This window comes from Canis lupus, chromosome 13 (genome assembly GCF_011100685.1).
Source record: "Canis lupus familiaris isolate Mischka breed German Shepherd chromosome 13, alternate assembly UU_Cfam_GSD_1.0, whole genome shotgun sequence".
Classification (NCBI taxonomy): Eukaryota; Metazoa; Chordata; class Mammalia; order Carnivora; family Canidae; genus Canis; species Canis lupus.
In genome coordinates, this window is record NC_049234.1 from 1,526,548 (window position 1) to 1,553,247 (window position 26,700).

The 26,700-nt window shown below is 34.6% G+C and overlaps 1 protein-coding gene across 11 annotated transcripts in view; it reads left to right on the forward strand.

Annotated features, from left to right (window-relative positions):
* The window catches only part of VPS13B (vacuolar protein sorting 13 homolog B), a 734,128-nt gene that overhangs the window by 315,742 nt on the left and 391,686 nt on the right, over window positions 1–26,700 (forward strand). For 10 of the 11 annotated variants that reach the window (XR_005368417.1, XM_038555171.1, XM_038555170.1 and 7 more), the window contains one exon: window positions 2,032–2,179. Coding sequence is in view for 10 of the 11 variants with exons in the window: in XM_038555171.1 (XP_038411099.1) it covers window positions 2,032–2,179 (148 nt within the window). In the remaining variant the exon portion in view is untranslated. The remainder of the gene's footprint in view (window positions 1–2,031; window positions 2,180–26,700) is intronic. The other variant, XM_038555166.1, reaches the window with a different exon arrangement.

The following is a 26,700-nucleotide window of genomic DNA, read 5'->3' on the forward strand; positions in this document are numbered from 1 at the left end:
TATTAAAGAGGAAGAATTTTATAGGAAGAACAGTAAAAGCTTTTAGGTATTTTGGAATCATGGGATATTGATGCATCAAGGATAGGAGAAATCTGAGGCTAGGACACAACTGATATTTGAGGGAATATCTGGTACCAGAAGTAGAAGAATATTAGTAGAACAATGGAATGTTCCTAAAAATAAATATTGTTTATCTTGATATTTTTGACTGGGATAGCTGTATTTCCAGAAATGTGGAGGAAATCCAGTCATCTTACTCTGTATTCAGTATCTCTTCATGGCTGACATGTAGTACCTATATTAGCAATCACTCAGCAAATATCTATGGAGAGTCTTTTGGACACTATTGTATGTATTTGGAATACAGTTCTGGAGAACTATCAGAGCCTGCTGTATTGTTAGGAAGAGTTTTGTTAGAGCTTGTAATGTACCCTTGCCTATGTGAAAATGCCCCCAGTTTCAGCCACCAAAACGAAGGATTTTTGTTTGTTTTTAGGTATTACTAGTATTATGGCTTTTATGAATCTCATCTTTCAGCTGTTTTTCTTGAATTAAATATTATACTGTATAGAACATAATTTTTCTCTAATATATTAATTTGAATCTGAACATGGTTGTAATTTTTTGTAATACTTTGTCATATTTCAGAATTATAAGTGATGGCCAAGAAATTCAAGGGATTATGGAATCACTAAATACTAGAACTGAAAGGGTTTTTAAGCAGACATCTCCACTCCCATAAATTATAGTTGAGGAATTTTAAATGCATCAAAACTTAGCAATATGTCGAACATTTCTCTTTTAGGTCTTAAATACTATCTCCTACTTAGGTTTGTATAAATATTATCACTTTTACTAAATTCTTAATATGAAAATCAGGTACTGTGCATTATATTTCCCACAAATATATTTAATCTTTCCACTTCCTCATTATCACCTTTCTTGTTCTTTTACTCAGCCTAAGTAGCAACTTGTAAAATAATTTGCCTTTTTCCCCTCTATCTTATAACTTGATTGATTATATTACATAGTTAGATAATGTACCTGTGTTCTGATTGAAATGTTTATTTATAATCTAAGTAATATTAAATAAAATAAAGGTTGGGTGAGGCTTAAAGTTGGATCCTTAAAAGTGTGGTTGTTGTGCTGTTGAGAGTAGCAATAGACTGCATTGCAGCTCAACCAGCCCCTCCAAAGTTACCATCTGATGCAGCTGTATTATAGTTATCATCTGTTGTTTCCCAAGCTTGCAATTTCCTTCTCAATTTGTGGCTAAAACCCAACATTTGATGATTGTTTTCCACCCAGTTCAACATTGATCTTTGATCCTGCAGGAAACTTAAAAAATACCTTTTTTTTTCTTTTTTTGCCAAAAATCTGACAAGATTGTATTGGGCGTCATCAACAGTAAGATCAGACTTTATTTCAGTGAATAAAGATGAAACAGCTGCTTTATTGTCCAGTTCAGCACTCATGCATTCAATATAGGATCATAATGTTTTCCAGCTTTCTCTAACTATGGATACTTTTCTATGCTTTCTAAATATGCTGTGTGTATCACTTTGTCAGACAGAATACAGAGATTTTAGCAATTCTTTATTAAGTTGAACTGTAACATGTAATTAATCACTTCATGGAAATATGTCCTTAAAAATAATCTTTTTTAGAAGGATAACTTTTTATTTTCTAGTAATTACAATTTTCAAATTTAACTGTAGTTTTGATTTGCCCTTACCATATTATCTTGATGCTTCTTACTGAAATTTTAAATTCCATATATTTTCAAGCTGTCTTAGTTTTCACACAGAATTGTAATTTCACACTGAAACTATCAAGTGTCCCTGTGTGAATCTGTGTGTATAAGAGAGACAGATGAAGATGCAGGGAAGGACCAAGGGAGCTACATATTGATTGATTGATTTAAAATAATAAAGCTTCAACACCACTTATGAGGGACTTTGCTCAGTGTTGCCATGTTTACCCTTCACTGCTTAAAAAAGTAAATCAGTGTTTTCTTTTGCCTCTCTCTAGCAGCCTGTCATAGCTGTTCCTCTTGTTACACCAATTAGCAGAAAGAAAGAGGATGAGGTGTCTGTTGGAAGTGCACCCCTGGCAAAACAGCAATCATATCAGGCCTCTGAATATGCCAGCAGCCCTATAAAAACAAAAACAATAACAGGTATGTGTCAAGAATTCTAACAGGTCTGTGATTTTACCCTATCTCTAAGATAATAAGTTATCAAGTTATCCGGGCTACAGTTTCATGAATGCCAGCTAAAGAGACATGAGACTCCTGGAATGGAGAGAAAGAACTTTAATATCTTACAGCATTAGCAGTAACCAAGAGTATTAACATTTTCTTGTGTCTCTGACCTAAGCCTAATTCCCACAGAGTTGCATCAGGAAGATCAGATGATACCTATACACAATAATGGATTATGTACGAGGAGAGGAACCCTCAATTTAGGGAACCTGAACTTTTTGTAATTGGTGAAGGCATGCCTGCCATTTTCCCTGGAGTGAGGCACTATTTGCAACTTGCAAGGCCGTAAGCAAACTTGCCCTTTGCTCAAAAGGAGGACAATGTCTCTGTCTTTAGAGGCTATATGCTATACAGATATCCTTGAAAACACAACTGGGCACAAAGGCACTCACTGCCTCTACTTTTAAGAATTGCAAAAACACTAGAGACCCATAGAGAACTTTCTAACAATAGTGGGTTTGTTCTTAAAGTGAATTCTTGGAAAACACAAAATATCTCATTTTTCTCCCTCTCCCTTCTCTCACTTTCTCAGCTAGATTATCTCTGCAAATATTGAACATAAATATTTTTCCATCTACTAAAGAATCATGTGATAAAAGTAAATTTAATCTTGTAGGCATATTAACTACATAACCTGACTTCCTACTTACTATTTAGTCCTGTTCTTTAAAACTTGATAATTGATTTAAAGTCATTGTTAAGGATGAATATAGGTGATAGAAAGGATAAATATAAGTGAGGGAAAATGCTTAAGATTTAAATGAAATTACATGACACAGGGTTATATAGAAACTATGACCATAGGGCAGCCCTGGTGGCGCAGTGGTTTAGCGACACCTGAGGCCCAGGGTGTGATCCTGGAGACCGGGGATCGAGTCCCACGTCCAGCTCCCTGCATGGAGTCTGCTTCTCCCTCTGCCTGTGTCTTTGCCTCTCTCTCTCTGTATGTCTCTCATGAATAAATGAATAAAATCTTAAAAAAAAAAAAGAAACTATGACCATAGATATTTATTCTTTATGATTTGTGTATCTTTTTGAATGTTCACTATTTTTACTTTTCTAGAAGCCTTGGTGATAGTGCTGTCTTGCGAATCCTTTGTACTAACCATTTTCTTTACTTAGGATTAAGTTTCAAAAAATTTTGTTCTATTTTTAAGTAGAGTACTGTTCCTGTTTCAATTTTAATTTAAAAAATGTTTTATGAGTCCTTTGTATCTACTTCTAAATGAAGTTAATCACTGTTTTACTCATTATTTATGTTGCATCTCATAAGTGGTAACAAATTCGGTAGTGCATTCGTAGCCTTTACACATCTTGTTTGTTTTTTACTATTACCATTATAACCTTTAAATTGTCTAGTTCAGTTATTGTTAAGTATATTCACATTATTATGAAATACACATTTAAATATTCCAAGTGAATTTTACAGTGGAGAAGTGTCAGTGTTAATTTATGCCTAAATTCTTATTAAAATTAGTTTTTATATTTTCAGCTTAAATGCCAGTCTTAATCTTAAGTTCATTCCCAACAATTAGGTAGTATTTTTGGCACATGAAGACAAAGCTTGGTGATACCTCACTGGACTTGATTTTGCTTTGTGATTATTCAACAAGAAGCAGACATCTTCCTCTCCAATCACAATTAACCAGTGTTAAATAGCTGTCTACAGGGAGAACATATGTTTGGTGGTTGGAAATGTGTTGACAGCAGAACAACACTATTTCAGTGATTCAGGCACATAGAGTAGGCCAAGCCAGAATAAAAGCATGTCTCACATGAAGATAATATATTATCCAGAATTCTAAATAATCTCCTAGGGAGTCTATTTTTGAAAACAAGAAAGCTCCTAAAAGCTATGACAGCTGTTTATCTTATGTTTTGGAAATGTTATGAAAATTAATTTGGAATTCTTGATGAAATGTCTGTAATGGACATGAAAACTTTTAAAAGCAAGATGCTCCATAAATGATAGCTCTTTAAAAAATAGTAGTTATTTTTATCTTACATGTTTATACATTACTTCCCTAGTCCAAAGCACTGTAAGTACATGGTTAAAATAATAGAAGTCTTTTCAATTTATCTTCTTAAATATTATACTAAGATAATAATAAATTAAGTTGTGATAATTAATGATGTAAATTTTAGTAGATAAAATCACAATGAACTTTAGCCTCTGACCATGAAGGTGTAATAGGGTCTAGACTTATATTCCTGCTATTAATAACAAAGAAACTTGTCCAAATATATGGGAGAAAAAAAAGTTTCTAGACATTGGACACTAGGCAGTACAGGACTGTGATTCGTCATAGAAAGGATACAAAACTGTTGACCCTAGGATTGGCCTGGCTTTCTGGCTAAAGGCACATTCCAGACCACAGAATGGGTGCAGTATATTAAGCTGAGCTCAGGTGTCTTGCTGAATTGAAGTTTAGGGAGATAGAGTAACTGAAGTCGTAGGTGGTGGAGATGACTGCAAATCATGGCATAAAATTCTAGAAAGAGAAAGCTGTATAGCCAAAGAGCTCCAGAAATCAGCAATAGTGTTCTCATAGAGTTTGTTAAATAGTAAGACACGCATGCATAGGATGAGACTCTAATGGTTGGCAAAGGTTGGTCTAGGAACTTTGATCTGAATGTTCTCAGAGCTCACACAAGGCTGGAAGGCATTCAGGTTCCTATTGTCATAGTATACAATCCTGTTGATTATTCAGAACATTCAATAGAGATCTCAGAAAAGCCATGCCTCTATAGTGGAGCTAATGATAAAAAATGTAAAGGCTGCCTTAGACTCACCTTAAACAAGTTTTAAAAAGCCTCTAAAACAGGAAAAAACAATGAGTAAGTTAAATGCTGGCAAAATGAAGCCCAACATTATTAAGAATATAAGAAGATCCAGACATGTAACAACTTAAAATCACAATGTCAAGCATTCAATCAAAAACCAATAGAAATGCAAAGAAGTAGGAATCTTTGACTAGGAGAAAAATAAGCCAATAGAAATAAATTTAAGAAATGGTGTAAATGATAGAATTAGATATTTAAGGAAAGATTAGTACATTTTGGAAGGAAATGGAAGATATAATAAAGAACTAAACCCAACTCTAGAGTTGAAAAATATACATGAAGGGAGAAAGTGCTTGGTTAGAATTAGCACTAGACCAGACATTGCAGAAGAAGAAATTGACCTTGAAGACCTAGCAATAGAAACTTGCCAAAATGAAGCACAAAGGGAATAAATAGGAAAAAAAAAGTCTATAGAATGTTAGTGGACTGTGGGATGGCAATTAATTTGGGTAGTCAGAGTAGATATCACGGAAAGTTTGACTAGATACTTGAAGCCAGCAAAGGAGGGAGCCATACAGATACATTTAGAAAAATCATATGGGATTATATATGTATTTTGGAATAAATTATCCAATCCAACCCCTCATTTTATAATTATGGAGATTGATTCATAAAGAGGTCAAGCAACTTATCCAAAGTTAAAAAATATGTAGTGAAAACAAATTTTGTGAGACTTCTTTTTAAAGTTCCAGATTATGTATGTCACACATCCCACTGGTAGCTGTTGGTTTCTTCTCTATAGTTAAGAGTTTGTTTCTTGGAAAGTTTTTTTTTTTTTTTTTTTTTTTCCTCATTTGCTTTGTTTCTTAAATTTCACATGAGTGAAATCATGTGGCATTTGTCTTTCTCTGACTGATTTATTTTGCTTAGCATAATACTACCTCCATCCATGTTGTTACAAATGGCAAATTTCGTTATTTTTTATGGCTGAGTAATGTGCCATTTTATGTGTATATGATATCCTGTTCATCAGTCAATGGAATAGGTAATGAGGATTAAGGAGGGCACTTGTGATGAGTACTGGGTGTTGTATGGAAGTGTTGAATCGCTATAAATAAAAACAAATCTCTCAATATAAATGTTTACATTGTTCCTTGATTTACCAAGAAAGAATAATAGGTTAAATTATTTCATCCTTTTTTAAAAAACCTTTCTCAATTTGAGTACTGTTTTTTTCGGTTCTTCAGATTCCACATGACAGATTTTTTTCCTGGTGCTATATGAGGTGCTTTGCTGTTTAGGAAATTATGGAGAATAACACTTGAAAATTAAATAGCACCTTGGTGACCTTAGTGTATTAATGCACCTGTGGGAGATTATCTCTCTCTCACACACACACACATACACACACACACACAAATAAAGTTCCAGGTTATGGTAGTGATTCTGTGGTTATTAGTTGCCTTCTTTCATTTCTTAATAGCATAACCAGCCATAAAAGTCAGGTCTATGCAAAATCTGTCATCTGCTGTCTGCCCTCTAATATCCAATATATAACCAGCCAACTTCAGAGCATTCTCTTCTGTCAAGGGAGGTTTCTAAATTTTCAGTCCTGCCCCATGTGGCTAAAATAGTGAAGAATTTTACATCAGAGCTACGAATAAAGATATACTGGGAAACAACTAAACCTCTGTAATTAGCATGGAATGTTTTGGCACCCTTATTTGGGTGTCACTAAGTGTTGCAGTTAAATTCCTGGATGACACTCAGAATGAAACACTACTTCTGACACATTTTTTTCTTCCCTAATGTGTAAGTTTAAATATATCGCAGGATCAGAACTGCATTTTAAAAAATAAAAAATTTATGATGTTTCAGATGCTTACATTTCTTGTCAGGCATATGGAAATTCTAGCTTATTTTCTCAAAGCAAATTAAATATGAAAAATCATGAAATTTTAAAAACACTTTGTTTATACTACAGATAACCGTTTTCAGATTTCTTTTTGAAGATTCTTTTTTTTGACAATGAAGTTAGGTTATTAGGTTAAATATCTCTAATTACATTTTTTCTGACCTCATTTCAAAATACAGTATTTTTAAATTAAGCATTAGTTCAGTAATGTGGTTGTAATAATTAGTGTTGAGTTAATCTTGGCTGAAAATACCAGAAATCTCTTAATAACAGTAGTTTAAGTAAGATTGAATTTTGTCCTCCTGTGAAAGCTTAATGATAAACACTCCAAGGTCATATAACTCTCTATAAAGTCAGGTAATTTCTTATTCTACTATGTGTGGCCTCTGTTACCAGGCTTGATAAGTGGTCCACAATGGAGGCTTCAAGAGTTCATCATGTCTGCATTTCGGTGAGCAGGAATGAGTAACAAGAAGAGAACAACACCTTACCTCTTTGAAAAGTATATATAAGTTGTATTATTCACTTTTGTTTATATACTCTTGGCCAGAAACTAGTCATGTTTGATATATGTGATCATATCCAGGGCTGTATAGATTCAGGAATATAGTCTGTATTTTTTAAGGCCCATGTGTGTGACCAGAAAGTTTGAATCCTAAGAAAAAAAGAGTAGATTGTACAAGTTATTTAGCTTATTACAGGTTATTTACTCTGTCCCAGTAACTTAAGATGAAGTGTCATAAGCTGGAGTTTGGGGAGAAATGTAGAAAATATTTTCCGTTAAGTGAGACTATCAGAAAACAAAGCTGATAAAAATGTTCTCATGTTTGAGATGTTGCTTAGGTTTTTTACAAGGAGAGCTAGAGGCTTAGGAATCATTAACATATAGGGATCTTACACAGTCAAAGCCACAGAGTGCATGATCTCCCTGGGAAACCACATGCAGCAAAATGAGAAGAAAGCCCAAAATTAAATTCTGAGCAACTTTTTCTTTAAAGAGTAAGGAGAATGAGCCAATGGAGAGATTGAGAAGCATCATTCTGAGAATTAGGGAACATGGGTGTATACATACATATGTATACATGTGTAGATATGACATATATATGACAAAATTGAAAAGCACTTTAAGATGAGGGTGGGTAACTGCCTAGTATGCTGTAGACTCATTAAGAACAATGAGTCAGAAATACTTCAGTTGGCCAGAGGAGCTTTAGTTATTAGGAAGTGGACAGGAATTGGAACAGCCACTATGTATACCACTTTCCAGACATTCGTCTGCACAGACACTTGGGTATGTGTATAGAGAGGTAACGAGTAAAGAAGGAAGAATTGGAGATACAGGAAAGTTGGGCATAATTTATACAGTGAGATCACAGATAAATTTGAAGCAAAATATAAGATCTTATCAACAGATGTAGGACTTAACCGAATTGCCTCTCCCTCTGAGAGAGGTAAGATAAGAGTACCTATAGGTCAATTTAGTTAATTTTCTTTCCACAAACAAGGGATATATAGGATAAGTATTATTTTCCTTGCCCTGTTTCAGAGAATATAAAAGAAGGAGAAATGTATAAGTTTTTCAAGGTAAGACCCTGCTTTGTACACATACAAGAAATGTATTCCTTCTAAGAAAACAAAACATTACACTTTACCTTCTTTTCTTTTTTGTATCCATTTAATAACATTACTCCAAGTTTGAAATTACAAAAAAAAAAAAAAAATCATTTTTTCCACAGGCAGTATAACTTGTAGGATGCTTTGAAGTGGTGAGATTTTCAATTTTTGCTAGTAATATTTGCTCCTGAAGGCACTGCTGATGTATTTTGGAGTCTAATTTTAAGAACTGTGCATTATAAGTAAAATGGTTCACACCAATGCAGTTATTTATCTAACAATGTTTTAATCATCCTTAATTTGATTAAACTAGAATATTGAGTAGGTATGTTCCTAGTTATAGGGCGGAAGTAGTAATTAATGTACAAGAAATAATTTTTTTTTTGTGGACTTGTGTATATTAGAAGTTGCTTACTTTAATCATGTAGTTTAGCATAAAATTCCATCCCTTTGTGATTAATTAGATATCCAATTTCATTGGCAAATGTTAAAGCATTGGAAAATACTTGTATAATATGCAGTTGATTTTGTTCTCTCAGGGATAAAATATGGCTTAAAGTATATTCTCCCCTTTTGGAATAGAAAAAGGTTTAAGATAAAATGAAGTTATATCTAATGAAGTACATCAAAAATCTTAAAAACTTGGAAATACCATCCAGAAAGTAACCAGAGAACATAAAGAAAGGAAAACATACATTTACTAAATTGCTTCTTCCCTTTGTGCTTCGTAAGAACAATTATTTTTATTTCTAAACCTAGAATTTATGAGGAAAAATATTAACCATCTGTATAACTTAACATAATATTTACAATTCAAGGGGATCCCTGGGTGGCGCAGCGGTTTAGCGCCTGCCTTTGGCCCAGGGCGCGATCCTGGAGACCCGGGATCGAATCCCACATCGGGCTCCCGGTGCATGGAGCCTGCTTCTCCCTCTGCCTATGTCTCTGCCTCTCTCTCTCTCTCTCTCTCTCTCTCTATGTGACTATCATAAATAAATAAAAATTTAAAAAAAAATTTAAAAAAATATTTACGATTCAAATTTTGACTAAATTACTTTCTAAGCTTATCTTTCTAAAGAATTTCATCAGGTGCCATATGATGATTTGTTGTATCAGCCATAGTAGTCTAGGTGTTTGGAGCTTTAAAGTATTTTTAACATTTTGAATTTTTTAATGTTTCATAAAATATCCACTCATCATTTGATGATACTCTTTTATAGACCTACCTGGCAATTACACTACTCATTTGATACTACTGCATACCTGAATTTCTTGCATTGCTAGTTTTCACATGAGGACCCCTCAAGTAAATCATCAGTTCATAAAGAAATGTGATTTATACTTCTTTAGGGTGTCTTGTAGTAGTATGTCTGGCAGATAGTCTTTTTTTTTTTTTTAAAAGATTTTATTTATTTATTTATGATAGACACAGTGAGAGGCAGAGACATAGGCAGAGGGAGGAGAAGCAAGCTCCATGCTGGAGCCTGATGTGGGACTCGATCCCAGGACCCAAGGATGTAATCCTGAGCTGAAGGGAGACACTCAACTGCTGAGCCACCCAGGCGTCCCAAGGCAGAATGTCTTTTAATTAGTGTTTGTTTATTAATTCCAAGAACATGTTTAGTTTGTTAAGCAAACTAGGTTTATTGATTTTTATTTTTAAATATATTAAAATTTGTATTGCATGCACATAATGTCTTTTTCTCTTCGAACTTTAATTCTTGAAAATTAGATTAATAATTATTTCATATTTAAGTGAAAAAAAGTTTTGTTCTACTACTTCCTTGGCTCACTTTTTATTTCTCTAGGACTATAAAGCAGAAGTTATATTTAGGTATGGTTTCTTTTAATATGTTCAAGTTTTACTCTGATTTTTCCTTTAAAAGTAGAATATAGACTACTGAATTTTGTCAATGGAGATGGCTTTAGAAGGTAAATTATTTTAATGCTGAGAAATTACTTTTAAATTCTACATTCTGTTGGAATTATTTTTTTGTTGTTGTTGGAATTATTTTATTTCAACTACTGTCATCACTACCTCACTCCTTCCTCTTTTAAATGTCCACTCCAAACCTGGATCAAGACAAAGAGGAAACCCCACAGAACCAATGTTTTTGAATTCCTTGAACACATCTGAAGCAGGCTCATTCATGTTTTGTTAAAAGCATTACTAAACAGATAATGAATTAAAACAAGTACAGAGAACAGAAGCTAATTGAAAATAATTCATCTTTAGAAGCCTTCCACCTTTTTTGTCGGTGCATTCCTATCAGTAAAAATCTTTGAGCATCTGTAGGATACTATTTACTGATTTGTGCATTAAATATATGTATCACTTTATAGCAATATGCTGTAAAGCATGCAAGATAATTTTATTAACATTTAAATGTTTTTATTTTGATAGTTTTAATATATCAATAATATTTCAGTGAGACTAAAATTTATGTTTTTTTCAAAATAAAATTTAATACTATGTCATAGAAACTTAAAGGTTTAGTTCTTAATTCAGTTTATTGAGTAATTGATTTTAGTGGCTGACACTGAAGAGTCACCTCACTGAGATACATTATATCCAGGATGGGAAAGGGCATCATTGATGCACTGAAGACACTTATTTTTCAGTCTTATCCATTTTATCAAAGGGCTTTGTTGACATCAGGCAAGTAAATTTCCATCTTCTTTGTAGCAATACTATATTCTTCCAAATTAATGGAAAGATATTGCCTTTTTCTTTTAAATAAATTAGTGATATCTTTAATCCATATGTTTGAATATGGTATGCTTGGGCATTTTGGAGCTTATGTGGGCTATGTAATGATATTAGGAGGGCTGAGCAGGTACACATGGGGAAAGGAAGGAAAAATAAAATAAGATAAAAACAGAGAGGAGGGCAAACCATAAGAGACTCTTTTAACTATAGGGAACTAATTGAGGGTGGCTGGAAGGGAGGTGGTTGGGGGGATGGGGTAACTGGGTGATGGGCGTTAAGGAGGGCACTTGATGTAATGAGCACAGGGTGTTACATGCAACTGATGAATCATTGAATTCTACCCCTGAAACTAATAATACACTATATGTTAACTAAATTGAATTTTAAATTAAAATTTTTAAAAATTTAAAAATTGCCAGTTTTTCCTAATTGATAAGTGAGTCCTTTACTAGGGAAAACACATTTCTAAATTAGAAAGGGCTCCCTAATTGCAAAAGACAGAAACAAAATTATTTTAAATTTGAAAAAACAGGGATATTTTGTTTAGAAAATATGGTAAGAAATGCAAAAGCAAAGATAACTCTTTTCTTTGAAATGGTAAAAAAAGCAAAGCAAAGATAACTCTTTTCTTTGAAATGACTTAGAAACAAAGACTTCATACCTTCAGGACTGTTTGTTTTTTTTTTTCCCCTGTTGGCTTAACTTTCTTTTATTGAATATAGGTTTCTTGACTTAGCAGTGTACATGGCTGTGTTCCTCTGGACTCATGTACTTCTCTGTCATCAAAGAGAAATATCTTGTCTAGTATCTGTTGAAAACATACCTGACAAGGATTTTTTTGGCCTCCCTTGGATCATGTGCATAATCTTAGACAATCACTGTGACTAGGGAGGTTAGGTACTATGATCAGACTAGTGACAGTCCCCTCTGTGTTTATTGTCATGAGATGTGATACCAGGAAATGGAGGGCTAGCAGAAACATGGCTCCTGGGAATAATTTGTGAGTTAGTCAGCCATTCCAGCTTATATCTACTAATTTTTTATTTTACTGTTAGTTACAACAAATTTAAAACACAAAATGTTGATTATGTACCACTAAATCACATTTACAGGTATCTGTTTTAATAGGAATAAGGTAACTGGTTTATGAAGGTATTGCATACAAGAATTAGGAGCCCAGGAGAGTCTAGACTGGTAAGATACAGGATACATAAAACAGATTGCAGCCTACAATGTTTTTTTGTGTGTTTCTTGATCCAGAGCTCATTCATTTGGGGGAGAGGAATTATGAATTGTTTTCATTGTTCTGCTTTGCATAGTTTATTAATTTTGCAACTTTGTTTCATTATATAGATGTTTTTCTAGTGATTCATTAATTTGAGTTGCAAGATTCCAAAAATATGTCAGTAAATTTTAAAGTTCTTTGAGAAAACATTGTGATGTTAATAAGTACATTGAAAGGTTTTGAATATATAGTTCTTCTTTGGAAATAAGTAAGTTATTTTAGTTTTTTTACATGAACTGGCAAGAATTCAGCAAAAATTCAACCAAATTATTTTGTATGCAGTCTTCTTCTCCCCCTTTTAGCAGTCAGAACAAGATTATAGTTTCCAGATGAAATTCTGAATGTCACATAGTGATGACATATATTTTCCTGGTTGGCTCAGCATGAGATGCAATTTCGCATGCCATGTCACGCTGACTTGCAGATTCCAAAAAGCCATTATTTCCCAAGGGGCTTTCAAGAGTGATAGTATCGAATGTAGTTTGTATTTTGATGAAAAGGCTCGAGCATTATTGCAGTTTCTATGGCAAGTTGCTTAAAGCTTTATATACTATCTAAACTTTAGAAACTTAAAAATAGTATTACTATATAGAAGTCCCTTTTTCTTCAAGTTACTTACATTTATGTTGCCAAGTTGCCAAAAACAATGATCAGTGTAAGATACAGATCACAGTAGGAAGGTATGGTGGAAAAACCAGTAGACTGGGGACCAAAAAATCCTTTTGATCTTATCCCCACTCCCATGTCAAGCTAACCTCATACACCTCCATTTTCTTCATTTATAATATGGTAATAAGTGTACCCACAATAGCTCACAGATTTAAGTGTTGTTATAAGACTTAAAGTAAGATATGTGGAAGTTTTCTAAAGTGATAAGACACATTCAGATAGAAAGTAAGTATCACATTTTTTTATGTTTGCATTTTGAAAGGAAAGGTATATGCTCTAAGCAAGGTGAAGCTTATTGTTTTATCTATTAGTTCTTGACCTTGCAATGTAATTTTAGTTTTCTTTTCTGTTTGATATTAATAATCTTATAGTTTACCTTAAAACCCAGTATTTCCATTCATGCTTACATAATAAAACTTGCTTCACACTGATGATTTATCTTACATTTGTTTTCAATAAGTTGCTTTGTTACACCAGTTCACCCTGCCTACCTGCCTTCCTTCCTCTTTCTATTTCCCTCTCTCTTTTTCCATCCTCCCTCTTTCCCTTTTTTCCTTCCTTCCTTTCTTTCTTTCCTCATAACCAGTGGTCTACATCTCTGTTTTAGTATCTTACAGGCTACCTAAGGGGCCCTTGGGTGGCTCAGTTGATTAAGGATCGATTCTTGGTTTCAAGACTCAGGTCATGATCTGAGAATCCTGAAACTGAGCCCTGCCTTAGGGTCACACTCAGCGGGGAGTCTGCTTCAGATTCTCTTTCTCCCTCTGTCCCTCCCCCTGCTCACTCTGTCTCTAAAATAAATAAATAAATCTTAAAAAAATAGATAGCTTTCAGGCCACTCAAGTGTAAAGTGTCAAATCTGTACCAACTCTGTACCTCCCCCCCACCCCACCACTGACTGTGTTACTCAAAGGATGAAACCTTGGATTCATAGTGACTTTTTTCCTGTCCATTCTGTTTATATGCTGCATCTCCAATCAGAGATACATAATTTCTTGTACAGAATAATGTAAGGATCTCCAAAATAATCTCACTTGTGTTATTTCCAAATTATCTCATCATCTGTTCTCAGTTACTCTAATCTATTGTTCAGATGACAGCAAGAAACATCTTATTAAAAATCTAAATTGGATCATCTTATTTCCTGCTTAAGACCCCTCAGTAACTTCTTACTACATTTAAGGTAAAACCTAAGCTTGTTACCATAGCCTACAAAGTTTGACCTGAATGAGTTTCTGTTAGGTTCTTCCATTCATCATTTGTCATTTACATTGATCTTTCATTTCTTCAAACATTCCATGCTTTTTCTTGTGTGGGATCTTTTGCATGTACTGTTTTCATTTTTTTTCACATTAAATCACTCATAATTGAAGTGTTTTTATTTTATGTACAGTGAGTTAGCACTAAGGTAGGTATTTTGGATATCTTCAGTGAAACTCTTGTCTCTTGGATGACCCATTCAAGGATGTTCACTTAATCCAATGAACTCAAGCCTATATCTGCTTGCAAACTGATGGAAAAAATGGCAGAATGGAGGCCATATTTCTGCATCGACCATGCCGGTTTGAGCAGATGACGCAAGGATGAGAACCCTGGCCACAGTTCCTCAGATGGCTCCAGTGTGACCCACTTTGCTTTCTCAGATTCAGTGAGGCAAAAGGCCAAGGCTCTTCTCATAGTTACGTACTTCTCATGCTCTAAGTTAGTTTAAATGTTACCCTTTTAGTAAAGAAATCTTCCCTCTTCAGTCTTTCTCAAATAAGTCTGTGCCACTCCCCTAAGATTCCCTATCTTACCTCCTGTTTTCTGCCCTCATAATGCCCATTATAGTTTTATAGTTTTCCATTCTTTTTTTCCCTCTTGTCTAGAATGTATATCAAGGACTGTATCTGACTTGCTCACTTTAAAAGAATTCAGGTATAATTGACATATGTTACATTAATTTCAGGTGTATAGCATAACAATTCAATATACCTATACCTTGTGAGATGATCACAATCGGGCTAGTTAATATCCATCACTATGCATAGTTACCAAAACCTTTTTTTCTTATGATCAGAACTTTTAAGATTTACTTAAGAGACTATCAAATATGCAATGTAGTATTAACTATAGTCGTCACCATTTGGTACATTACATCCCCAAGACTTACTTATTTTATACTGGAAGTTTGTGCCTCTTTACTCCTTTCACCCATTTCACCCACCCCTTTCCTCTGGCAACTACCAGCTTGTTCTGTGTATCTATGAGCTTGGTTTTGGTTTTGTTTTGTTTTATTTTTAGATTTCACATCAAAGTGAGATCATATGGTATTTGTCTTTCTCTGTCTGATTTATTTCATTTAGCATACTGCTCTCGAGGTCCAACTCTGCTATCGCAAATGGCAAGATTTTCTTCTTTTTATATGGCTGAATAATATTCCATTATAGGTATGCATGTATTATATATTAATATAATAATTATATATTAATAATAATATAGTAATAAATATAATATGTGTGTTAACTTCATTTACTTTTTCCATTCATCTAAAAGCAGACACTTAAGGTTATTTTTACATCTTGGCTAGTGTAAATAATACTGCAGTGAACATAAAGGTGCATATATCTGTTCCAGTTAGCATTTTCATTTTCTTTAGATAAATACCCAAAAGTAGAATTGGTAGATATGGTAGTTCTGTTTTTAGTATTTAAAGGAACCTGTGTACTATTTTCCATAATGGCTGCACCAATTTACAATCCCACCTTTTCTCCACATCCTTGCTGGCACTTGTTTTCTCTTGTCATTTTGATAATAGCCATTCTCACAGGTGTGAGGTAATGTTATTTTTGTTTTGATTTGCATTTCCCTGATGATTACTGATTTTGAGCATCTTTTATGTACCTGTGGGCTATCTGTATATCTTCTTTGGAAAATATCTATTTTGATCTTCTGTTTTTTAATCAGAATGTTTGTTTTTTGCAATTGAGTTATACGAGTTCTTTATATATTTTAGATATTAACCCCTTATCAGATAATGATTTACAGATATTTTCTCCTGTTCAGTAATTTGCCTTTTTATTTTGTCACTGGTTTTCTTTTGTACAAAAGCATTTTAGTGTGATGTAGCCCCAAGTAATTTATTTTTGCTTTTTTTGCCTTTGCATTGGTGTCAGCTTCAAAAAAATCATTGCCAAGATCAGTGTCTCAGAGCTCATTGCCTTTCTTTTATGGTTCAGGTCTTAGGTTTAAGTCTTTAATCCATTTGAGTTAGTTTTTGTCTATGGTATAAGACAGGGGTCCAATGTCATTCTTTTGCATGTGGTGTCCAGTTTTCCTGACACTCTTCTTTGAAGAAACTTTTTCCCCCAAGATTTGTTTCTTTCCTCCCAGAACCTAACATCTGTTTCTGGAATTGAGCAAATATTTAGTAAATAATTGTTGTACAAATCAATAACACCTTTTTCTCTCTTTTAATTTTTATTTAGGGGCTTAAATATCACATTCCTTAAACTTTTTTGCCCTCAGTTCTTTAATTAATTTATATTGGTGCCCTATAACTTTTCATGTCTGTTCCCAGATTTTCCAAGGATATTTTTCAATTACTCAGGAGAAATAGCAGCTTGTAGTACATTTTAAATTGGTACACATAATCTTTCAGGATTTTCCCACTACATCACAAATTGAGGTATGTTTTAAAATGCTGAATACTGATAACAGCAGTCCAGGTATATCTAGGATATTGACAATAGATGTTATTTTTAGTCAGGTAATCAGTAAATATAATTTGAGTTACTACCATGTTCTTAACTGTGTGTTAAGTACTTTGGAAAATTGAAATTAGTAGGTGACATGGCTCTTGCTCTCATAAACCTCAGGTTCTAACAGGAAAGAAGAACAATGATATGCAATGTGGTAGACTTTATAAAACTGAGATAAAACTAGGGAAAAGAACCATAATTAAGAATTGTAAAAGTTTTCATCAGGGAGATACAACTTGAGGTGGGTCTTAAATAGATTGGATTTGCATAATTTGGAGGGAGCAGTTCACTTGGTTGGGAACAACAGGAGGAAGACATCAATTGGAGTGGAGATTCTTCAGCAAATGTACTGGAAAATAGATTCAGAGAGGCATGACTAGCTTTGATAACCAGATGTGGAACTTTGATTTTCTGTCTAAGATACTATTTATTCTTGAATAATACCCTAGATTTCAGAGTAGTCTAGGATGGGATGGAAGGAGGGACATCCTTTCCAGAAATGAGTTACCCTTCTTTATAAAGATGAAGATTTTTGGCAGGTTGGTAGCCATGGAAATGGCAAAAAAAATACAGATTTAGGTTATTTATGAACCTGAAAATTTGGCCTTTTTTTTTTCTTTTGCAAGAGATATATTGTATTTCTTTCTAGTGACACCAAAATCATTATTGAGATTATAAATGAGCAATAGTTTCTTTTCCATGGGCTATACATAGGTGATTTAGAACAGTCTAAGATCATTATAAGATAATGATTCTCTACTATAATTATTGCACCTCCTACATGTTAATAAAATTTTCTAGTATATATTCTGCTGAAGTGAGCTCAATAATAAAATTTTCTCAAATAGCTCTGTGCTATCAATCCATTTGATAAGTCTGTTACCCATTCATTTCTCTTTTTCAGGAGTAAGCTCTTCAGAAGCACAACTTCAGTCTTCTACATCTTTGTTCCTTTATGTCCCAGTGTAAATAAAGTACTCAACTGTGCTTACTGAATTGAACTCTTAACTTTTCCATAGCTCGTAAGTTTAGGAAGAGGACAGCATTTTCCTTTATCTCATTTTCAAGTGTTTTCCAAGCCACACTAACAGAATGGAAGAATAGCTCTATAATAAGATTCACAGACTGGTATCGGTTTGCCTTTATTCTTGCTGTGCTGAAATTCCCTAGATCCTTCTGAAATTTCCTATAGACTTGAGGAAAGCGGGATTGAGAGAAAGGTGGTGGGAACATTGCACCTCTTCTGCTGTGTTCCTTAACCCAGTATTTTTGCCAGTATTCTTATGTTCAAGGAAAAACAAGGAGGACAACCAGGCTGGAGCAGAGAGCTGGGAAGAGGGATGGCAGAGGAAGTAAAAAAAGACAATGGGGAAGAAGTGCTGTAGGGACTTATAAGTTATAAGGATTTAGTCTAGTAAAAGTGAGTAATACAGGATGCCATAGAAGGGCGTTCATTAGAGAAGTGATATGACTCTTTTTTGGCTATTTTAATAGTATCACTTTGGATGCTGTGTCGAGAATAAACTATAGAGTCGAAGGTATAAAAAAAGGTAGACCTGATGACCTGTGGCTTGTTGCCATAGTGTGTGCCTGTAATCATGGTGACTTGGGTAGCGATGGTATCACTAGAGGAGGTAAGGTCAATTTTTAAATTCATGGTACATTTTGTGATGGAGCCAGTAAAATTATGCCAATTGTCTGGATGTATAGTATGTGTGAGAGAGAAAAGGGTCAGTCGTTCTCACCTGAGCAACTGGAAGGGTGGATTTGCTATTTTCTGAGACTTGAAGGGATGTAAAAGCAAAGGTGTGGGGACAGAGGGAGACTCAAGAGTTTTGCTTTGGACATGTTAAGTTTGAAATGTCTATGAAATATCTGAATACAGATGTTGAGTGGACAGTTGGATAGAGTCTGGAGTTTAGAGGCTAGATCAAGACTGTTTCCTGGGAGTTGTCACCATGTAGAGGATACTTAAAGCCATGACATTGAGTTCCTCTAAGAAGAGAATGTTTTGTAGAGAAGAGTAATGGTCCAAAGACTGAATCCTAGGACATTGCAACATTTAGAGGTCTGGAAAATGAAGAACTTGCAGGAAAACTAAGAAAACTGCTGGTGAGGTAGGAAGAGAACATAGAGACAGTGGTGTCGAGAGGGAATTAAGAAAACGTGTCACAAAGGTGGCAATGATCAAATGTTTCAGTTTCTTCTAATAGGATCTATTAGTCAGAGTTTTCCACTTGCTCTAAAAAACAACCACAAAAATCTCAGTGTCTTGACACAATAGAATTGATTTCATATTCAGGGAAAGTACATTGTTGTGTTCGTAAGTGTCTTAGCCCTTTCCAAGTGGTGACTCAGGCATCTGCCATTTAGCCACACTGTATCTTCTGGATGTTCTGCATTCAGCCAGCAGATGAGAGACGTGAGAAAAGCACACTTGCTCGTCATTGCCTATAAAGCTTAGAGAGGTACCACTAACTTTGGGTTGTATGTTATTTATTGGTCAGAATCGTTCACATGGGCTTGCCTAGCTGCAGACTAAGTAATACATGGGAACAGGTGGACTGTTTAATAAGGACTTTTGTCTCTGACACAAAGAATGACAATGATCCTGGAGCTAAAATCTTCAAAGAATGAAGGAGCAAGGGTGCTGACCTCAGGATCATACAGATTATTGCAATAAGAAGGAGTGGTGATAGGTGTATGGTTGGATGATGTGAAATCCAAAGCAAGGGTTTTTTTAAGGAGGAATTACAAAAATAGACTGGAAGTGGCAGTGAGAATCAGGGAAACAATTGAACTCACTCTTGGGCCCAATTCTATGTTGGGTATGACAGAGAAAACATCAGCTAATTAAGAGGACTTCATAGAAAGCACTGTCCTTAGATTTTGTGAAAAGAAGATGGAGAGTAAGTTCAGAGAAGTTTTAGGAACATATAGGAGATTTTGCTAATGATATATTGTGAGTTCCTGGGGGGAGAGCAGAAGAGATTTCAGTGTTTTAAAGTGAGAGATGGCATCTGATGGGGTTATACAGAAGTCTTTGGTGTGGAGAATCCCTGGGTGACTCAGCGGTACAGTGTCTGCCTTCGGCCCAGGGTGTGATCCTGAAGACCCAGGATTGAGTCCCACGTTGGGCTTCCTGCATGGAGCCTGCTTCTCCCTCTGCCTGTGTCTCTGCCTCTCTCTCTCTGTCTGTCATGAATGAATAAATAAAATCTTAAAAAAAAAAGTCTTTGGTGATGAGGGTCTGGGTCATAAGGAATGTTTTTAGAGTTTTGGGCTTTCTGTTGGCCGATGTAAATGGAGATTAATGGAGATAAAGGGCATGAAAGAATTAACCCTGGGACTGTAGGATGGAGTTAATTGGCAGTCTTTTCAGGATCACTCAGGTTGGTTGGTTATTGATTATTCCAATTGTGTAATAAATTTATGTATCAGGCATAGTTCTCTGTTCTGTAATCAAGTGTGCAAAATATAACTTTATTTTCCTGTAGCAGAGAAACAGAACTTAGCTGTGGTCCTCAGTTATACTCGACTAAAGAAGTAAGTAATACAAAGTCAGTCCAGGGTCACCCAGAGTTGTGTCAGAGTTCTATGGGGATCATACTGAGGAAAGAATTTGACTCTTGTTTTCTGGGTTCTGTGGCATCATCCTTTCTCTCAGGCAAGGAAGGTGAAATGCTTGGAGGGATCTTTAGAAGCGGGAACCTCAGTTAATCTTTCTGTCTTTGTCTTTGAGTATTTAAAACAAAATTGAAGAAATGCAACTTAAATGATACTTTCAACAAATACTTAAAATTATACGCTCAGTGGATACTTAAAATGGTTGCAATTATATATGCTGATTTAAATCATTAGACAAAAGAATAATGAAATTTTTAGGCCTGGAGTTGTCCTTTGGAGTACAGGACCCTCAAATTAGCCAAAGATAACTTTTTTTTCCTGCTATACACTTAAAAGCAAAATGTCAAATGCAGATCAAATAAACACATTTCATTAATTTAAGTTAATATCCAGATGATATTCTAGAGTGATAATCAATTTATAACTTCTATATAAGCAATCAAATAAAATAAGCAATATTGAGGGTAAGCAAAATAGCTCCTAATGGTCTTCTCTTTTCACTGTCTCTCCCAATAATATATCCGTATGTTACAATGATATATGTTCTGTGTTAATATCAGAATTTTCACTTCTAAAACCAAATTTTATTACATTTCCTTGTGTAGAGATTTTTACCATCTTATTAGTACCATCAAGATAAACTTTGTTTTCCTCAGCATGCTATTTAAGACCCTTCACAACTAGACCTTAAACTTACCTTTCCAGTCCTATCTCTAGTTTATCAGTTTGATTTGCCATTCTGTGTACTTCACACTAAACTCTACTGTACACTTTGTGCCTCTGTGTCTTTCTTCATGTTCTCTCTACCTATACCTCCTTCTTTCTTTAAGAGTTCTTCCTGAGCCCAAATCTATGTTACCTTCCCTATGAAGACTTTGCCAGTACTTGATTAGATTAGTCAGTCTCTGTAATTTGCAGAATATTTTAGAGCGTAGCATTCATCGTGTTCTTTGACAATTGTTGTACTTAGATTTATATTTCCTCTCTAGAGTGTAAGCTCCTGGAGGACAAAGATTGTGTCATATTTTTCAACCCTTACTGCAGTACCCTGGTATATAGTAAATGGACACTAAATAAAATTTTTGAGTTTATGATGAAATCCCTTTCTACCTTCCTTTCCTTCCTTTCTTTCCTGTTTTCTCCTTTGACTTCCCAAAACATAAATGCGAAACATTCAAATTCTAGTAGTGATCTGAGAAAATTTTTCTCACTTATTTTTCTATAATCTCCTGGTTAGTTTGTTTAGTTTCTTTCTGAACTCTTAAAACTGTACAGATCAAAGTTCACATTAAGACTTTACTTCAGAAGGTGAAGTGGTGTGAAGGTATTTATGAAGGACAAACACTAAGTAACAACACCAGTTTTACAGAACTACAGAGAAACCCGCTTCATTATTTTAGAGGTGCATTTTGAATAACAATCAGTTGAAACTTAGTTCTGAGTGTAAGATATGTGAAAAACAATACTAGCCTTGTCAAAACCTGTGACTATACGCAAGAGACCGCCTCTTCCAACTTAAAAATTCTTGATGTTCTTCTAAGATCTCATAATATTAACTGCGAATGTTTTATTTGCTCATTTCCTACTCTGGGTTCTTCTGGTGGTTTTGGTGTTTGCTATTTTGTGGGTGCATGCACATTAAGAGTCATGGAAGTTCGGGGGATCCCTGGATGGCGCAGCGGTTTAGCACCTGCCTTTGACCCAAGACGTGATCCTGGAGTCTCGGGATCGAGTCCCATATCGGACTTCCTGCACGGATCCTGCTTCTCCCTCTGCCTGTTGTGTCTCTGCCTGCCCGTCTCTCATGAACAAATAAATAAAATCTTAAAAAAAAAAAAAAGTGTTATGGAAGTTCAAACTTCTTGGCTGTTAATTTGTTTTATTTTGGTATTAAGACCAGAGCGAAAGAATGTTAATAGTCTTGGTGGATCAGTGTGGTAATCTGTATATAACTTGAAAGGGCAGATTCTAGAGCCATTCATCTTTGCTTTACTACTTAGGATGAGATTGTGTTCTTGAGTGATTCCTTTTCTCTTTTTCACTCTTCCCTTCCTCTTCTCTCCCTTTTCTTTCCTTCCCTTGTTTTATTTCTCTCTTCATTCTTCACAAGTAGCAGAATGGCTGCCCCACACCATGGTTTTCCTCTGAGGCAGCCTTTAATAAATCTCTCTCAAGAGTTATGAATGAGAAACCTGAAACCTAAAAGTTGAAGTGATTCTAAGATCACATGTCTTGAATTGGTAGAAAAAAAGGTGGTACCTCGGGTTCCTGGTTACAAGTTTATGCATTGAGGAAGCTTTTACATAAATATATTTATCCTATTAGTGTCTGAAATTTCACTACTTGAAGAGTTTTTAAAATCTTTTTTAAATCCTGTAGCCTTCCACGTTTATGCTTGAGCTCCTTGAGTACTGAAACCTTGTCTGTTTTGTTCACTGTGGTATTTCCAGTTTAGAATGTAGTCCCTAAACTGCGTTTATGTAGCAGGTGCTCCTTAAGCGTGTGGAATGATTTTATTGCATGTTGAAATTATGGGATATTTTAATTGCCTGTTTGCCTTTCTTTCTTTTCTCCTTCCCTCCACCCCCCTCTTTCTTTTTCTTTCTCTGTTAGCTGTGCTTTCTGATATTTCACCAAATATTAACATATATTAGTTCTGTAATAAAGTATCTCCAAAAACAGACCATTCATTTGTCAGCAAGAGAACACCTTAAGCCTATGAAACACTAACAGATTTTATCCTGGCCTTTTAGATGTCTTTGTGAACAAGATAATGAAATGTAATACTACATGTCATTTATTGTATCGAGGTCTGGTTTCTCTTCTGAGGCATTTACCCTTCTTTCTCTTTCAAATCTCTGCACAGAAGCCTAAAAATATGACATTTTGCTTAGCCTGGTATTCTTCATTTGATCTTTAGCTTTCTGAACTTGTGATAAACCAACTCTGTAGTCCTGCTTCAAGTCCTACTGAAGTATTTCCTTTCTGAGCTTGCAACTTTCCCCTCTTTATCTTTTAGGAAGCCTTGATTTCCCTTATGGGTTCTTTTTTGTAGTCATCTTCTCTTTTTTGCCTATGATTCTTTATGCTGCCACTCCAGGGTGATCTATAACCTCTCAGGAGGGTTTTGTTTTGTTTTGTTTTGTTTGTTTGTTTTTACCTTAAATTTCCTTTTAGGTAATTCAACTCTATTTAAGGCAGTTACTCCTTGGCATAATAATGTCATGGCTAGAAGTGTCTGAACAGCTTGATTTCCTGTGAACATATAGGAGAAATAAAGATTGGCACACTTTACTTCTTAGTGATTATTTAAAATTTGAAATAAACATGAAGCCATAAGTTGTAACTGTATACCTCACAAAAAGTTATATTTCTTAAAATGATTTTCTTTATTTATTCCAGAGGCAGAGAGAGAGGGGCAGGGGTAGAAGGAGTAGAAGGAGAAGGATAAGAAGACTCCACACTGAGTGTGGGGCTTCATCTCAAGACCCTGAGATCATGACTTGAGCCAAAACTGAGAGTCAGATGCTTAACTGACTAAGCCATCCATGTGCCCCCAAAGTTGTGTTTTTTATTGTTTTTGTTTTTTTACAGAAATGTCAAATAATATGCTATTAGGGAATTATTTTAAGAAAGTACACATGGGTTTTTTTTCTTTCATGTATATAATTGGTGAATCGCTATACACTTGAAACTCATTGTATGTAAACTATAATTAAAATTATCTCGATTGATTGAGTAAGCCACTATACTATTTCAGGCTGCTACATGAAATAGATAGAGGAATTATGGATTGTCCTTTCAGTGAAATGAATAGTGTCTTAGTATGAGCATTATGATGAATAAACATATAAATTGATGGTCAAATATCTTCGGGTAAAGGAACAATGCTATAGGAATTTTTTGTTGTTGCTACTCTTCTAGTAGAAGTCATTCTCCTTTATTGACCAGTTACTAAACTTGACCTACCTTTGTGATAGCACTTCTCTAAGGCTTTTACATAGCAGATAATAAAAACCTAAATCAAAGCTTAATTCTGAGAAGCACTTATTATGAGAAATGAATTACATTTTGTTGTAGGTGAACAAATATTTTTTGACTCTTTAATATCACGAAGTAACCTTTTGATTGTGAGTCTTGAACTCAATAGAGTAAGCCATTTGGTATAAAATGCAATATTTGGTGCCATTGGTTTATGTATACTGTAGGATCCATAGAGTTGGGGCACCTGGGTGGTTCAGTGGTTGAGTATCTACCTTTGGCTCAAGTCATGATCTCGGGATCCTGAGATTGAGTCCCGCATCAGGCTCCCCACAGAGAACCTGCTTCTCCCTCTGCCTCTGTCTCTGCCTCTCTCTCTGTGTCTCTCATGAATAAATAAATAAAATCTGTTTTTTTAAAGATAAGTTATTCTTAAGCTCCTTTACCTAGTTTATACATCCTCTTACCTGCCTCCCCTCTGGTAACCATCTGTTTGTTTTCTATAGTTAATCTGTTTTTTGGTTTGTCTCTCTTTTTTCCCCCTTTGCTTGCTTGTATTGTTTCTTATCTTAAATTCCACGTATAAGTGACATCATATGGTATGCTTCATCCATGTTTTTGCAAATGGCAAATTTTATTCTTTATTATTGCTGAATAATATTCCATTGTGTATATACACCGTATCTTCCTTATTCATTTATTGAGGGACACTTGGGCTGCTTTTATGATTTGGCTATTGTAAACATTGCTTCAATAAACACAGGAGTGCATATATCCTTTTGAATTAGTGTTTTTATATTCTTTGGGTAAATAGTAGTACAATTACCAGATTATAGGATGGTTCCATTTTAAATTTTTAAAGGAAACTCCATACTGTTTTTTACAGTACCTGCACTAGTTTGCATTCCCATCAACAGTGTGCAGGAGTTGCTATTTTCCACATTGTTTCTAACACTTGTTGTTTCTTGTGTTTTTGATCTCAGCCATTCTGACAGATGTGAGGTGATATTTTATTGTAGTTTTGATTTGTATTTCCCTGATAATCAGTGATTTGAGCATCTTTTCATATGTCTGTTAGCCATCTGAACCTCTTCTTTGGAGAAATGTCTGTTCATGTCTTCTGCCCAGTTTAATTGGATTATTCATTTCTTTGGATTTTGAGTTCTATAATTTCTTTATATATTTTGGATACTAACCCTTTATCAGATATGTCATTTGTAAATATCTTCTCCCATTCAGTAGTGTGCCTTTTGGTTTGGCTGATTGCTGCTTTTGCTGTGCAGAAGCCTTTTATATTTATGTAGTCTCAATAGTTTATTTTTGCTTTTGTTTCCCTTGCCTCAGGACACATGCAGAAAAATACTGTTATGGCCCATGTCAGAGAAATTACTGCCTGTGCTCTCTTGTAGTATTTCTGTGGTTTTAGGTCTCACATGTAGGTCTTTAATCTGTTTTGAATTTATTTTTGTGTATGGTGTAAGAAAGTGGTCCAGTTGCCTTCTTTTGTATGCTGCCATCTAGTATTCCCAACACCACTTGTTAAAGGAACTTTTTCCCATTGGATATTCTTTCCTGCTTTGTCAACAGTTAACTGACCATATGATTGTGGGTTTATTCCTGGAGTTAGTTAGTTAGTTAGTTTCTTTCTTTCTTTTTTTTTTCTTTTCTTTTCTCTTTTCTTTTCTTTCTTTTCTTTTCTTTTCTTTTTTCTTTCTTTTCTTTCTTTTCTTTTCTTTTCTTTCTTTCTTTTCTTTCTTTCTTTCTTTCTTTCTTTCTTTCTTTCTTTCTTTCTTTCCTTTCTTTCTTTCTTTCTTTCTTTCTTTCTTTCTTTCTTTCTTTCTTTCTTTCTTTCTTTCTTCTTTCTTTTTCTAATTCGTGGGTTTTCAGTTCTGTTCTGTGTCTATTTTTGTGCCAGTAGTATACTGTTCTGATCACTACAGCTTTGTAATATAACTTGAAATCTGGAAATGTTATATCTCAGCTTTGTTTTTCTTTTAAAAAATTGTTCTGGCTATTCAGGGGCTTCTTCGATTCCATGTAAATTTTAAGATTATTTGTTCTAGTCCTGTGGAAAATGCTGTTGGTATTTTGATAGGGATTGCATTAAACCTG